General features: G+C 32.9%; 2 protein-coding genes across 2 annotated transcripts; both read right to left on the bottom strand.

The window, feature by feature from the left end:
- Positions 1 to 8,656: 8,656 nt before the first annotated feature.
- Positions 8,657 to 9,663, bottom strand: LOC122295631. The gene is made up of 3 exons (XM_043104709.1): positions 9,301 to 9,663; positions 8,969 to 9,210; positions 8,657 to 8,855 (listed from the first exon to the last, which is right to left on the bottom strand). The coding sequence occupies exons 1-3, from the start codon at positions 9,524 to 9,526 to the stop codon at positions 8,781 to 8,783; spliced, it is 543 nt and encodes a 180-aa protein (XP_042960643.1). The 5' UTR covers positions 9,527 to 9,663; the 3' UTR covers positions 8,657 to 8,780.
- A 1,119-nt stretch (positions 9,664 to 10,782) lies between these two features.
- On the bottom strand, positions 10,783 to 14,099 carry LOC122295151. Its single transcript, XM_043104221.1, has 2 exons — positions 11,335 to 14,099; positions 10,783 to 11,236 (listed from the first exon to the last, which is right to left on the bottom strand). Exons 1-2 carry the CDS (start codon positions 13,491 to 13,493, stop codon positions 10,975 to 10,977), a joined length of 2,421 nt encoding a protein of 806 aa, XP_042960155.1. The 5' UTR covers positions 13,494 to 14,099; the 3' UTR covers positions 10,783 to 10,974.
- Positions 14,100 to 15,670: the final 1,571 nt, after the last annotated feature.

Here is a 15,670-nt window from a genome sequence, read left to right as displayed (position 1 = left end):
TGTCACTAAATTTAGATGAGAATTCGTCTAACATTCGAATATAGGAAAATTTGCGTTCGAACGTTACATGAACATTCGAACATTAAAGATTTTTACGTGCAAACGTAATATTTTTTGGCGCCAACGTTCGAATGTTAATCAGTGACGTTCAAACGTTTATCATGACGTTCGAATGTTAATCAGTAATGTTCAAACGTTAATCAGTGACGTTCGAACGTTAGTCAGTGACGTTCAAATGTTAGTGGGTGAAGTTCGAACGTTAGATAGAGTATTTCGTAAATATGACTATAATTTAAATTTTATGTAGTTTTTAAATAAAATAATGCATCATTTGTGAACAATTATTACAAATTTAAAGAGATTGAAATTTTAAGTGCAATGATTTAATATTAAAATTGGATAAGTTAACTGTAGTATATTATAGACTATATATATAATATATAATATATATTATATATATAGTCATTACATATAATATATTATATAGTTAATATATTAATATTATATAGTTAATATATATAGTATATATTATAATATATAGTTAATATATTATATATATTATTTATAATAATAGAGTATATTTCTTTCATATAAGTTTGAACGTTAAATTTTAACGTTTAAAAGTTACTTTTTTCACGTTTAAACGTATATGCAGATATATTCGAATATTAAAAAATGCGAAAAATTTCTCACTCATTTTTAAATAACATTTGAACGTTAAATTTTAACGTTCGAACGTTACTTTTTAAACATTCGAACGTATATGCATATATGTTCGAACGTGAAAAAATACGAGAAATTTTCTACTCATTTTTAAATAATGTTTGAACATTAAAATTTAACATTCGAGCGTTACTTTTTAAATGTTCGAACGTACATGCATATACGTTCGAACGTGAAAAAATGCAAAAAATTTTCCACTCATTTTTAAATAACGAGGGAGATGAGAGTCCAGATAGGGCGTGTTATGTCACTACAGTAGAATCGCGATGGGCGAAGAAAGAAGAAGAAATAAAATCAATTCAGTTTTCTCATTGTATAGAACTTTTAATATCTAATTTTACAACTATATAAAATATTGTTAGTTGTTAATTTAACGATGTAATATGATGATAACATTTGTATATTTTTTAATTTTATGAAAATAGTATTTTTGATCTATACGTTCGAATGTATATAACAAACGTTCGAATGTTGGTTCACGTTAGAACTAACGTTCGAATGTAATTACACAAAATTACAAAATAACGTTCGAATGTACAACCCAACATTTGAACATATTCACTCTCAAAATGAACACAACGTTCGAATGTTTAAAGGATTTACGTTCGAATGTTTTGTTTGACGTTCCAACGTAAATATGATACGTTCAAACTATAACCAACGAATATCAAATTTTCTCATTCGAATGTCAATCAGTTGGGTTAACGTTCGAACGCTCTATTGGACGTTCGAACGTTACATTTTGTGACAGATTTCAACTGTCACAAAAAATTCCACGTTCGAATGTGACATCAAACGGAAGACCTCCAACCGTCACTAAAAATATTTTTTGTGACGGTTGAATAGTAAATTGTCACCAATTATTTTCTGTTACGCACATTAGGTGACGGTACTCGTGACGGTTTCGAACCGTCACCAAATGTCTTTAGTGACATTTTAGTCATTTTTTGTGACGTTTTCCTCTGTCACAAAAGACCAATTGTGTTGTAGTGTAGTCAACCTAGCTAGCTAGCTAGAGATCACTATAAATTTGAAACAACATTAACAGAAATAATGATCGTGTAAATTTGAGTAAAGCCTCCACACTCCAGACTCCGTAGCCTCATCAGCTAGCTGTAGTGACGTTAATTATAAACTTAATATTCCATGCATGCATGCAATCAATAAGTGCAAAATCTCCCATGCATGCATCAGTATTAGCAAGAAAAATAAGTATTTGTGATGAGTTAGTTGTATCAAGAATGAACTTATTCTAGTAGGAAATGATATTTTCGTAACAAATAATTGATCACAATTGATCATTATAAGCGCATTTTGATACGTTCTTGCTATATATTCTTGTTTCCATTTGATATATATGCTGGGACTTGGGGGAGCTGCTTTTTAATTAAACTCTACATATAATTTCTTTGTCGCGCTAGCTGATCCTATTATATATATGAGTAATGTTACATACAGTCACTTTTGTGTACTCCCTGCGTACTCCACTGATATGATTGGTTGGATTAATTTTTTTTAATACACAACCAATCATATAATTGGAGTGCATAAAGGAGTCCACAAAAGTGACTGCACATAAAATTTTTGTATATATATATATATATTTGAAAAGAATATCATGTGTAGGCAAACAAAGTCATAAAAGCGCAAAAGCATTGCTAAAGAAAAGGGAAGACAAAATAATTGAAGTGAAGGACAGCAATCGAGCAGGCCAATATAATCACATGCATGCATGCTACTGCAAATGCAATATATACCTTCCAGTTCCTGATCATCTCATCATTGTCAACGTACTGTGACTGCTGACCATGCATCCACTACTCAACTCTTCACTTGCCTAGCTAATTTACTGTCTTACACTTCGAAGTAAGCACTACTAGGATCGATGCTAACTTTACCTCGCAAGTCAGCACCCCCATGTGTAAGATTCCCTTCAATCGCCAGAAAGCAGTGATCTTGAAAAATTAAAGCTACTTCACTTTTTAAAATGGGGGTATAGATCAGATATCGATCGTAATCATGACCATCCTAGCTTGACCGCATGCTACTGCAATATTGGTGATATTTTCCTAGCTAGTTCCTTTTTTTTCTTCTTTTGAGAAAGAGATCTTCTATTGTTAGAAATTAAAAGAACACTAAAATCGGATATTAATCTTCGTCCTGCACCTTTTGTTTATGACCCTAACTTCTAACATTATATCTCTGCAAGTATGCATGCAGGATGCAGACCATTATTAATATTAAAAATGCAAGCAGTAGATCAACGTCATAGTCGCTATATATATATATATATCATGTATACCTCTTAATTAACTCTTTAGTATTCCGTTCCTGTCAAACCCTAATCGTGATCTACGTACGTATACTTTATCACTCTTCATAAATAATAGAATGCTGTTATCCTCATCCGTGGATATAGACAATATTCTGGCTGAAGTTTGTACACGCGCGTTCATGTCCTTATCTGATCTTGTGTTAATAATTTTTTTGTACGTATCGCTCTTTTGCATTGATTGTCATCATGTCCATGAGACGTTCATCGTCTTGATGAATCCATGACCATTGGTTTTGTCAACCTTTTCAGCCTCTATATCAATGAACTTGATATATAATAAAAATAACGCGCGTTACCCTTCAGCCCGATGTATGGAACCGTTCAGTACTGATCTACGTATACGTGTGTGTCTACACACAAGAAATGCATGGTATATACAAGAAGAATAAGGCTTGTTTGGATAGGGGTTGTTTGGGAATATAGATAGTTTCATTTCATTGTAAAACTTTTCATCTCATTTCTTTTCCAAATATAATTTAAATACAAAGAATACTTTCAATTTCAAATCTTTAACATTTTTATCTAATCATTACTTAATTATTACAACTTTTCCAAACTTCTAAACAAAATACAAAAAATAATTCAACATTTTCAAATCTAAAAACAAAAATTATATTCTAACAATATTTTTAACTTTATAATATTTTATTTAATTTTTTTCTCTCATTTTTTGAAACTTAATAAAATATCTTAACTCAAATAATTTCACTATTATTCATAAATTATGTCATTAGTATTTACATATGTATCGTCTCATCTCATTTCCCAATTAAGCATATTACAGAATATCAAAATATATATATGTGATGTTTGAGAATGAAATATTTGAGAATATCTGAAAATATATGTAAATACATTATGTGTTCCCAAACACACCCTAAATCTATTTGCAAGTTTTTTTTTTTATTGGCACACCAATCCACGACCACCGATACTCACGTGGAATTCTATCACATCAACTAATCTAATATACATTTTACACTCAAATTTATAGATATTACAAGAAAAATAGATTTTTGCGATCAAAATTCAACCTAAATAACTATTTCCACGAAAACGAGTACCTTTTCGTCCGAAATAATCATTTTGCTTGTAAAATTTTGATCGCAAAAACTCGTTTATCTTGTAGTGATATATATATAGTATAACTCAACGAGAATATAGTCATTAGTCACATTAATACCATTCGAGAATACGAGAATATAGTCATCACTAAAACCCAAAAGAAAATGAATTGTTGGAAGATATAGTTGATTGTATTACATGAATTAATTATAAGGACAATATTTGTAACAGCCCGCTAGAAATTTAATGATGAAATTTCTATTGGCTTTAGGAATCTTATGAAGTCTCCATAAATTTTCGCGAATCTATTAATCGTATAGGTTTTTGTCTACCTACATAGTTAGTGTTGTTACTCACTATGGTATCAGAAGTGTGTTTTTGATTATTGGAGATAGTTAGAAAAGTTTTAATTGGACACATGGAAAGATCTTAACCATCTCACTCTTCCAAGTCTACTCTCCACTTTTATAAAATAGCCTAAACTGATTTTCGTAGATACTATTGGGTAAGAGAGACCTACACTCTACTCTCACTCTGGGTAAGAGAGATCTACACTTAACTCTCACTTTGGATAAGAGAGACCTACACACTACTCTCATTCCAGGTAAAAGAGATCTACACTTAACTCTCACTCTGGGTAAGAGAGACCTACACTCCACTCTCACTCCGGGTAAGAGAGACCTACACTTAACTCTCACTCCGAGTAAGAGAGGTCTACACTTAACTCTTACTCTAGCCTCATCTTCTTCCATATTTTGTCCATAAATACCTCCAACTACTCCCCACAAAAATATCTTCCTTTAAACATTTCATTGAAAGAACACCAAACTCTATCGGACAGCTTTCAAGTATTCTTTTGCACGCCCATTTTAAAACTTTTGTAAGTGTTTTATCATAAAGTCTCATTCATACAAGTTGTTCCTTTTTTAGTCTAATTTACGTGGATATCTTATTTGTTCTATTTGAAGATCATTTGGTCAGTCAAATATTATTTAAACTCTACAAAGGTCATTCTGGGAGATAAACTGGAGAATATGTTATAATTTGAAGTTTTTGACCAAGCTAATGGATAGATATTGGTTCGATTTTATGGAATATTGTTAACATATGTATCTGATTATTGGTTGAGGATTGTTGCATGATTAAAGGTTTTGATGAAAGATTTTTTTAGATCTAGAAATGTAGAAATTGGAAGAGGAAAAACAGTTTCTGTTTTGAGAATGTTTAAATCTTTGGTGGTTTAAACCTATTCCAATAGCTTTGATAATTTTATTGGAGGATATTAAATCTCTTATATACATATTAGAATATTATTTTGAAGATATTTGAAATTAGTTTCAATGATATGAAATATTATGCAAAGAAATGTTTGGATAGGCCAAAGTGTGGATGTTCTTGGGTCAATTTATGTTTTGGTTAATGTCTAACCACGTGATCTTGAATTAAAAGCTTATATATATTTTAGGACATCTTTTTAAATCATGTGATGGTTTGGTTTGAAGATCACATCTTTATAAGCCATAGATCAAAAGGTTAATCAAAACAAGTTAGAAACAAAAATCAATGGAAATAGCATATGAGAATTTCAGTCCTATGGAGTTTTAATAGTTATGATTAGTTTTAAATTTTTCTAAATTGATATTTGAGTTTAAGATAAAATTTACATGAGGCATGTAAATTTTGGTGACTTTTAGAGTTAGCATGCAAAATCCTTAAGTTAGGGGTAAACCGGAAATTTTCCTACATGTACAGGGTAAAATGAAAATTTTACTCTTTAATTTAGTATTTTCCATATTTCAAATTATAACATATTCTCATGTTTATCTCTCAAAATGACCTTTTAGAGTTTAAATAATATTTTACTGACCAAATGATTTTCAAATAGAACAAATAAGATATCCACGTAAATTAGACTAAAAAAGGAACAACTTGTATGAAAGAGATTTTATGATAAAACACTTAGAAAAGTTTCGAAATCGGAGTGCAAAAGAATACTTTAAAGCTGTCCGAGAGAGTTTGGTGTTCATTCAATGAAAGGTGTAAAGGAAGATATTTTCGTGGGAAATGGCTGGAGGAATTTATGGACAAAATATGGAATAAGTTGAGACTGGAGTGAGAGTTGAGTGTGGGTCTCTCTTACCCGAAATGAGAGTTAAATATCGGTCTCTCTTACCTGAAGTGAGAGTGAAGTATAGGTCTCTCTTATCCAGAGTGAAAGTTAAGTGTATGTCTTTATTACTCGGAGTGAGAGTACAGTCACTACAAAAAAAAGCAAATTTGGTGGCGTTTACAGCCGCAGCATTTTTTTATGCGCCAGTAGTTATATAAATTTACCGACGCTTAATGTTTCTACCAGTAAATTTTTTAGATTCCCGGCGTTTACTTTATTACGCCATTAATAATATTTAGGTTTAGCAACATTTATATTAACGCCGCCAAAATAGCAATTATGCATCGGAAAATTAGTAGTTTCCTGGCATTTAGATTGTTACGCCGGTAGTAATATATGTTTTTGGTGGCGTTTAAACAAAAGCCAATATATTATTAATTTTATGCCGTTATATTAACCGTATTTGCCGGCATTTTTAATCCACCGCCAATAATAATATATAGCATCAACGGCGTTTCACAAAACGCCGACAATTGATAGAGTTTACGCAGATAAAATAATGAGTTTTTTGGCGTTTATATCGTTTGAACAAATGCCGGCCATTGATTAACTTTACGCTGGTAAATAAGTAGTTTTCCGGCGTTTATATTGTTACGCAGGTAATAATTATATAGCATTGGCGGCGTTTACCAAATGCTGAAAATTGATCAATGAAACACCGTTAATTGATAAATGAGCCAAAGTATTTATTCTGACGTCGGTAATAATATATAACGTCAGCGATGAAGGCTATTATAAATTTATTGATAGTAAAATAAATAATAATAAAAACTTATTTAAATGATACGAAAATACCCACAAAATCTTAGTTGAATTTCTAGGATGCCCTACCTGTAAATGCCATATATTGCATTCTGGTTCTAGAGGGAGGGAGGTTAAATAGAACTAAAGAAGAGAGTTCGCACTTCGAGATCTTAATGTGACGGCGATTAATTTCTTTCCTTTAATATTTAATAAGTAATATACAATATAGTAATGTAAGTATTGTGCATTCCTTTTAAAAATTGTGCAAGTGTTGTACAATATTCCTTTTGAAAAAAAATAGTCTATTATTAAAAATTTAATCTTTTAATATGGATCTCATATTTATTCTTTTTTAAAAAAGAATGTGGCGTTTGCAAATTTTATGACAAAATATGTTAAACATCATACTAAGATTCACAACTTCCAAAAAGAGTAGTAAAACATATGCATAATCCAGCACTTATCCATTTATAATCCGTCCTAATTCCAACTTAGCAAAACAGAGCAAACGTCGATATATGACATAACCATTAATTTAGTCTTAACTAAGGAAAGTTGCAAATACCATTAAACAGAGCAAACGTCGATATATGACAAATACCATAAATATAGTCTCAATTATAGTCTAACTTGTAATCCTGACCCTCAATCATTGTCCTCATCATTCTCTTCCGCCTCTTCATCTTCCTCTTGATCTTCCTCCTCTTCAGCATTTTCCTCTTCTTCATCTTTCTCTTCCTCTTCATTCTCATTTTGATTTTTTCCTGAAGCTTGAATATAAATTCAAATTAGGGTCCAAAAATTCCAAAATAGGGTTGACTGATATCAACTAAACATATGTGGGGTGCTCACCTGTGCATGCATGAATGTGTTTACTAAGTTCCGCAAGTCAATTAATTCGTTCCGCATTTTATCAAACTCTTCCTTTGATATACCATTTTCTTGGTTTGAAGTTGGTAGTGAATGTTGACAAGTTTGCCTTGTAGGGGTTGGCCCAAACCCCAAACCGCGCACACGTCCGGGCCGTTCTAGGCCCATAACTTTCGAATAAACATCATCTGATTTCCAAGTCATGGTTCCTCTAGACCCCATTTCTATAGGATTCGCATCCTGTGTTAAAAGTTCCTTCATCTCAACCTGTAATAGACAATAAAAAATACACATTATTCTCCATCTTATAAATCCATTAAAATTAAAAAGTAATAAATTTGAAAATAAACATACCACTTTCTTTCTCGTTTCATTATTGTAGTGTGTGCCATCCTTTTTCTTATGGGTCTTGACAAACAACTGGGCTCGACTTGGCAATGCTTCAATTGATTTTTTCTACTTCCAATATTTTAGATTAAATACATATATCGAAAACAAAGAACTAACAAATATTCAACAATAAATAAATATTAATTAAATAAATACCACATCATGGGCATATCTTGCTAAACTTTTCGATCCTCCACTGTGAACAATCACCTGCTTCTTACGACATTCCTTGTTTTTATTACATTTTGACTACAATATCATAAAGATTATGAGAATTATGAAAATAACTAGTTGGTTGACTTTATAAATCTATAACAAAAATGTGCGCAATGTTATCATATATTCTGGATCAAACCAAAGATTAGCCAACTCTGCCAGTTGCTCTAAGTCCACCATATCGGGACTTGCCCTTGCCACAACTTGTGCTGCAGAGGTGTCTTTTTCATTAAGTAACTTTTTCTTCAACTCATGCTTGTAGTCTTTCTATTTCTTCCCCAAGTCCTTTAGTATCCATTTTTTGAATACATCCAATTTGTCATCGGGAACTTTAAACTTGCCCTATAGTCAAAATAAATTTACACAAGTGTGTGAGTAGCTTTCTAAAAAAAAACTTCAAAATATACCTATTAATTATTAATAATGTTTTAATATGATTTTATAAAAAATCATACTTTTATAAGACCCCACGCTTCCTCCTTCACGGTATTAGGCACCGACGTCCAATCTTTGTAAATTATTGGAACCAACTTATTACTTCTCGCTATCAGACCACCAAACCTTACCACCTTTGAGTCTTGCTTTTTTATAGGTTGACCAAGAAGATTAAGCTCCATTTCAATGCGCTCCCCTTCTGGAAGATGCCAAATATCAGGAATCGAGTGCAATTGTCTCTTTACTCGATCGCCATTACTATCTGCAAAAATGGATTTAGTTACATTGTTAGTATTTTGTAAATCTTCATTCATAGTTAAACAAATAATAAGTAAGAAAAACATAAACATACCTACGACGACGACGAAGCGATCTCCAATGTCGAAACACAAGTCGACATTTTCTGCTTCTAAACTAGGTGCTACTGGTACAGATGTGCATGGCTCGGTCTCTCTTCTCATCTCCGTATGTGTGGATAGTTGTCCTCCCATTTGGCTAGATGGAGAAGGTTGGGTCTCTTGCTGTGAAGATAATGATGGCTGTGAAGGACAATCTATAGATAGTGATGACTCCACCATCCTATTAATGGAAAGGGGTGGCCCATTGACAGAGGGTAATGAATGGGCCGCTCTATCAGATTGTGTCTCGCTATGGACAACTTATAGTCTAGTAGATTGTCTTCTCAAGTGTGGTATGGTAGTCTTTGCCTTCTTTTTTGGACCCATTGTACCTATACAAAAAAAAATGATTATATGCAAATCAATAGATTTTATAATATTTTGAGCATGATATGAGATAGATTTATGTGATAAGAGATATCATATTTTTTTAAACAAAATTAAAGAGAGGGTAGTCACATGTCCATTAGTGACCCCCGCCCAAATTTATTAATAAACCCTCACTTGTGGCAGAGGAATACCGTAGTAGCAATCAAAGTACCTGGATTTTACAAAAATATATAACAAAATTAAAAAACCCAAGTACCAACAAAACGATATAGCAAAAACAGTACCACTAAACATGCCTATATAAAAGAAAATTGATGTAAACAAGCCTATAGAAATATAAACGAAACCTCAACACTATTAGCAAGTTTCGATTGTCATTCCATCTATGTCGTTTCGTGTCCACACAATATCGTCAATACCAAGTTCAATAGCTTCATCGTTGGAAGTGTTAATACAATATTCATTGACTAAATATTCATCCTCATCGTCGTCAGTCACTTCCTCTTCACCAGTGTCATACACGTCTCTTGGTTTTGTCTTAATGACGACAACCCAATTTGGGCATCTTTCATCTGCCACATAAAATACTTGAGATACTTGGGAAGATAAAGCAAATGGATCATCAGTTATCCGACTACCAGTGTGTACTAGATGAGAAAAATTTACAATAGTAAAGCCAAACTCGTCCTCCTTGAAACCTCTACCTCGAGCAACGTCTGCCCAATCACATTTGAATAACACATATTGGGACCCATCATAATACATAACCTCAATTATGTGTGTTAATTGGCTATACCAAGTAGGGCCATCTTGATCAGTACACACACTAACACCACAATTCTGAGTTTTCTTCCCATTTTCGTGATTCCTAGTGCGATATTTTGTGCCATTGATGACAATTCGTTTAAATTCTTTGGCAACTCGCATGGGTCCTTTAGAATGCATTACGACTTTATGGCCCAATTTGCTTCTTCCATTGTCATCCATTTTCATTACCTGAAAAGTTGGATTATTAGCATTGATTAAAATGACAAAAACTAGCTATAGAGGCATAATAAATTAATATTGTGATACAATATTGAATGGGGTGTAATCCATACATAGTCTTGGAACCAATTACAAAATTGGTTTTCGTGCCTCTTCTGTAGTTCATCATTTGATAAATGATTTCCATCAACTGTATTCCTCATTATTTCCAAGTGCATTCTATTATATGTTCACGACATCACAAATGTCTGTTACAATTTCACAAATATAAATTAAATATAATTTAATTCATAGGTATCAAGCATTGCAACTCACATGCGAAATGGAGTGAAATCGTCAGAGTTGAAGAGAATATAGCGATGTGCTTGGGTCCACGACATAAAATCGAGGCGAACATCAACAACTTTCCCTTTAGAATCATCTGGGTTTCTAGATGGTCTATTGAAAACTGTTTGAGCGGATTCTAAATAACGAGAACAAAACGTCAATAATTCCTCCAGCAAATATCCTTCAGCAATGGAACCTTCTGGCGCAGCTTTGTTACGCACATGAAACTTAAGTTGGTGTAGGTACCTACCACATAAATCATTAGATGAATTTTATTATTTTTTAGAAAATATGTTCTTACTTTAATAGATTTATGTGTTTTTAATTCAATAACTATAGCATACCTTTCAACGGGATACATCCATCGATAATGAACGGGTCCTCCAAGCTTACATTCTGCAACTAAATGTATAGTCAAGTGAACCATAACCGTGAAAAATGATGGCGGAAATATCATTTCTAATTGGCACAATATGTAAGGTATTCTAGATTCCAATCGGTCCAAATCTTCAAGCCGCAACGTTTTGGAACAAATTCCCCTGAAGAATCCAGATAGCTCAATTAATGGTTCTATTACCTTCTTAGGTAATGACCCACGTAATGCAATTGGTAGGAGCTGTTGCATCAATATATGGCAATCATGACTCTTCATGCCCACTATGGTACGTTGTTGAAGCTTGACACAACGTGAAACATTTGAAGAATAACCATCCGGTACTTTTACGTTTTGTATAACCTTCAACAAGTCTTCTTTTTCTTTGTTACTCATTGTGAAAATAGCAGGAGACAAATATGTCTTGTTTGCATCTGTTATAACCGAATGAAGTTGTGGTCTCAAACCCATATCTTGTAAGTCAAGGCGTGCCTTTATGCCATCTTTTGATTTTGTATCAATATTTAATAGTGTGCCAACAATATTATCCACCACATTTTTTTCAATGTACATCACATCAAGATGGTGACGCAATAAATTATCCTTCCAATAAGGTAAACTAAAGAAAATACTACATTTCTTCCATGAGTGTTCCTTAACACTAGTCGACCCCACAACTCTTTTTCTTTTACGATCTGTTCTATCATTGCAATTTAAATCATCTAATTGTTCCAAGATTTTATCAGGTGTTGGCATAGTAGGTGAAGGATCAATTTCTCGTGTACCATCAAATGTTTTTGCCATCATTCTCCACCTATGATTACTTGGTAAGAATCGTCTATGCCCCATATAGGAAAACTTTTTTCCATATTTCAGCCATCTAGATCGTGTGTTACCCATACAAATAGGACATGCTAAACGACCTTTCGTACTCCACCCAGACAAATCACCATACGTAGGAAAATCATTTATCGTCCACATTAAAGCTACGCGCATTGTAAAGATCTCTCTGGAGCAAATATCATAGGTTGGTGCTCCAACCTCCCATAATTCCTTTAATTCTGATATCAGAGGCTCTAAGTATACATCTATATTCATTGAAGGTGATGATGGTCCTGATATAATCAACGATAGCATGAAACTTGATCGTTTCATGCACATCCAAGGAGGTAAATTGTAAGGTACCAACATAACCGGCCAAGTACTATAAGAAATGCTCATGTTCCCAAAAGGATTAAAGACATCTGCAGATAAACCAAGCCTAACATTACGGGGGTCAGAGGCAAAATCATCATGTTGTGTATCAAACGTTTTCCAGGCCATTCTATCTGCTGGATGCCTTAATAACCCATCATTTGTGCGGCCCATAGCATGCCATTTCATTTGTGCAGAAGTCTTCGATGACATAAAAAGTCTTTGCAACCTTGTTTTCAACGGAAACCACCTTAATATTTTCGCTGGACTTCTTTTACCTTTTTTAGACATATCATCCATAGACTCTTTTTGCTTCCACTTTGACGCTCCGCATACCACGCATGTTTCCAGATTCTCATTGTCCTTCCAAAATAACATATAACCATTTGGACATACTAAGATCTTCTCGTATCCAAGTCCTAACTCATTCATATACTTCTTCGCCTCATACGCATTTTTAGGCAATGATGCTCCTAGTGTAAGCAACTCATTCACAAATTCAAGTAGTTCTATGAATATGCTATTACTCAATCCACCCAAACACTTCATATTCCAGAGACATACGATAACACTAAACTTAGTATGTTTTGTGCACCCTTCATATAATGGCTCATCAACATCTTTCAACATATTGTAAAATTTATTAACTCTTTCACTAGAACCTTGTCGATTTTCATTTTGCACTCCAGCCTCTCTAGCATCCACACCCATTTCAGGCCCACCCTCCACTATTTCAGGATCAAACATGGGGAAAACGTCATGTAACATAGTTGCCATCCCACTAGAGCCTTCATTTATTTGCTCATTATTATTTTGGGCATCATTAGCATGGTAAGATGCCCCCCCTATTCTCTCCCCATGAGCATGCCAAATGGTGTAACTTTGAGAAATTCCATAACTAATCAAATGATCATATACCATGTTGGGGATAAACATCTTACGTAATCCACATTTTTTACATGGGCAACAAATTCGACGAATTTGTATCACAATTCTCGCACGCAAACTTCAAAAACTCATTGACACCATCGAGATACTCTTTTGTATGTCGAGGTTTATTCATCCAACTTTTATCCATAGCTTAACTATATTTTAAAAATGAAAACAGAAACCTATGAGAATGCAAGATCATTAATAACTTAAAACATAGTATGGAAAATAATTTAATTGTATGAGTAAAGCAAAATAAAGCTTAAATTTGCATATAATCAGAGCATAAAGAATATTGGTAGTCTCCCCAAAGAATTTCCCCATGGTTAAGACTAGTACTCTAGTAGCTATGGATCGATAACTGGGAGTGCTTGAAGATTGATACATATGCGGCTCATGCTAATTATAAGTATCCTGCCCCATAGTGTAAAAGAAAACTATGCATTGAAGAGTGTGTGTGTGTGTATATGTGTGTGTGTGTGCGCGCGTGTGCGCACTGATAGAGTGCCAATCATACTATTTTTTATTTTGTTGCTTTTTTATTTTTTTCTCTCTGAGCATATATTAGTTTTCTTTATTATGTATTAAATAACAAATGGAGATAACACAGCATCATATATCAAGTAATTATTTAAAAAAAAAAAAGGAACCATTATTATCCTTTGATTTTTTTTATTATTTAAAAAAAAAGAATCAACCATTATTATTTTTATTAGAACCATTATAATTTTTGTTGATCATTTCGCCCCCATAGTAATTTTTTATTGATCATTCCTTGATTTTTTTTCCCATAGTTTTCCTTTGTTTCTAGGTTATCCCTTACAAGTAATTAGACTACTAAAAATTCAAACACCCAAAAATGTTCACAAAAATCCATACTAATGCATAGATGGGGTATTGCACATCTTGAATATTAGCTTCCACCCAATCAAAAACATTCTGAATATTGCATTTTCTCCAAATTGAGTATTGCACATCCTGAATGTCAGGGAGACCATTACCTACATATTATCTCGGTGTATTGGTTCAAAATTTCTAATATATATTTATATACACACACAGAATTAATATTTACTAAACTAAAAGAACTAGTAATATATATGCATAGTTTTCTTTTACGTACAGCATACTTTACGGAGAAACGGCCTAAAGAAACGGCCTCTATGTTGAAGCATACTTTACCTACATATTATCTCGGTATATATACACACATAGAGAGAGTTAATATTTACTAAACTAAAAAAACTAGTAATATATATATGCATAGTTTTCTTTTACGTACAGCATACTTTACGGAGAAATGGCCTCTACGTTGAAGCACCATTACCTACATATTATCTCGGTGTATTGGTTCAAAATTTCTAATATATATATATATATATATACACACACACAGAGAGTTAATATTTACTAAACTAAAAGAACTAATAATATATAGATATATGCATAGTTTGGGTTTTACGTACGTACAAACATACTTTACGGAGAAACATCCTAAAGAAACGACCTCTACGTTGAAGCATACACCACAACCATACTTTACGTACAACATTGGCCAACGGGCTCTACGTTGAATGTCCATTACCAAACGGAGAGAGAGAGGGTGAGAATTGCTATTAAACCAATTTGTCACAAGAAAGAAATCTGCTTTTACAAGAACGTCAAGAGCACTCAATTGATAGAAAAAGTAAGCCCAATCTTTAAGAAATTACTCTTTTTACCAATATTTTATAGGGAAAATATGTGCGTACTAATATATTACATGGTTCAATGCATATTCAGTTATCATGTATTATGCACAAAAATCTTCAGCATGAACCCAAAAACACTTGGATCTTTTTTTTTTTTTTTTTTCAGATAAAAATATATAAAAGGTAAAAGTAACACGATAACTAAAAATATAAGGTAAAAGATAAAAATATATAAAAGGTAAAGGATAAAAATATATAAAAATTGTCATCACATGAACATGATAACTAACACGATTCACTACAACAAAAATAGGTTTTAGTGACAGATGAAACTGTCACAAGAAATGGAAAAAACGTCACGAAATATATTTGGTGACGGTTTTAGACCGTCACCACCACTGTCACGTAATGTGCGTCACGGATTACATTTGGTGACAGTTTACTGTACAAGCGTCACTAAAAATATTTTTAGTGACGGTTGGGGATGTGCCG

This window comes from Carya illinoinensis, chromosome 2 (genome assembly GCF_018687715.1).
Source record: "Carya illinoinensis cultivar Pawnee chromosome 2, C.illinoinensisPawnee_v1, whole genome shotgun sequence".
Classification (NCBI taxonomy): Eukaryota; Viridiplantae; Streptophyta; class Magnoliopsida; order Fagales; family Juglandaceae; genus Carya; species Carya illinoinensis.
The sequence above is the reverse complement of the archived record's forward strand: the minus strand, read 5'-3'. Positions and strand labels throughout refer to the sequence as shown.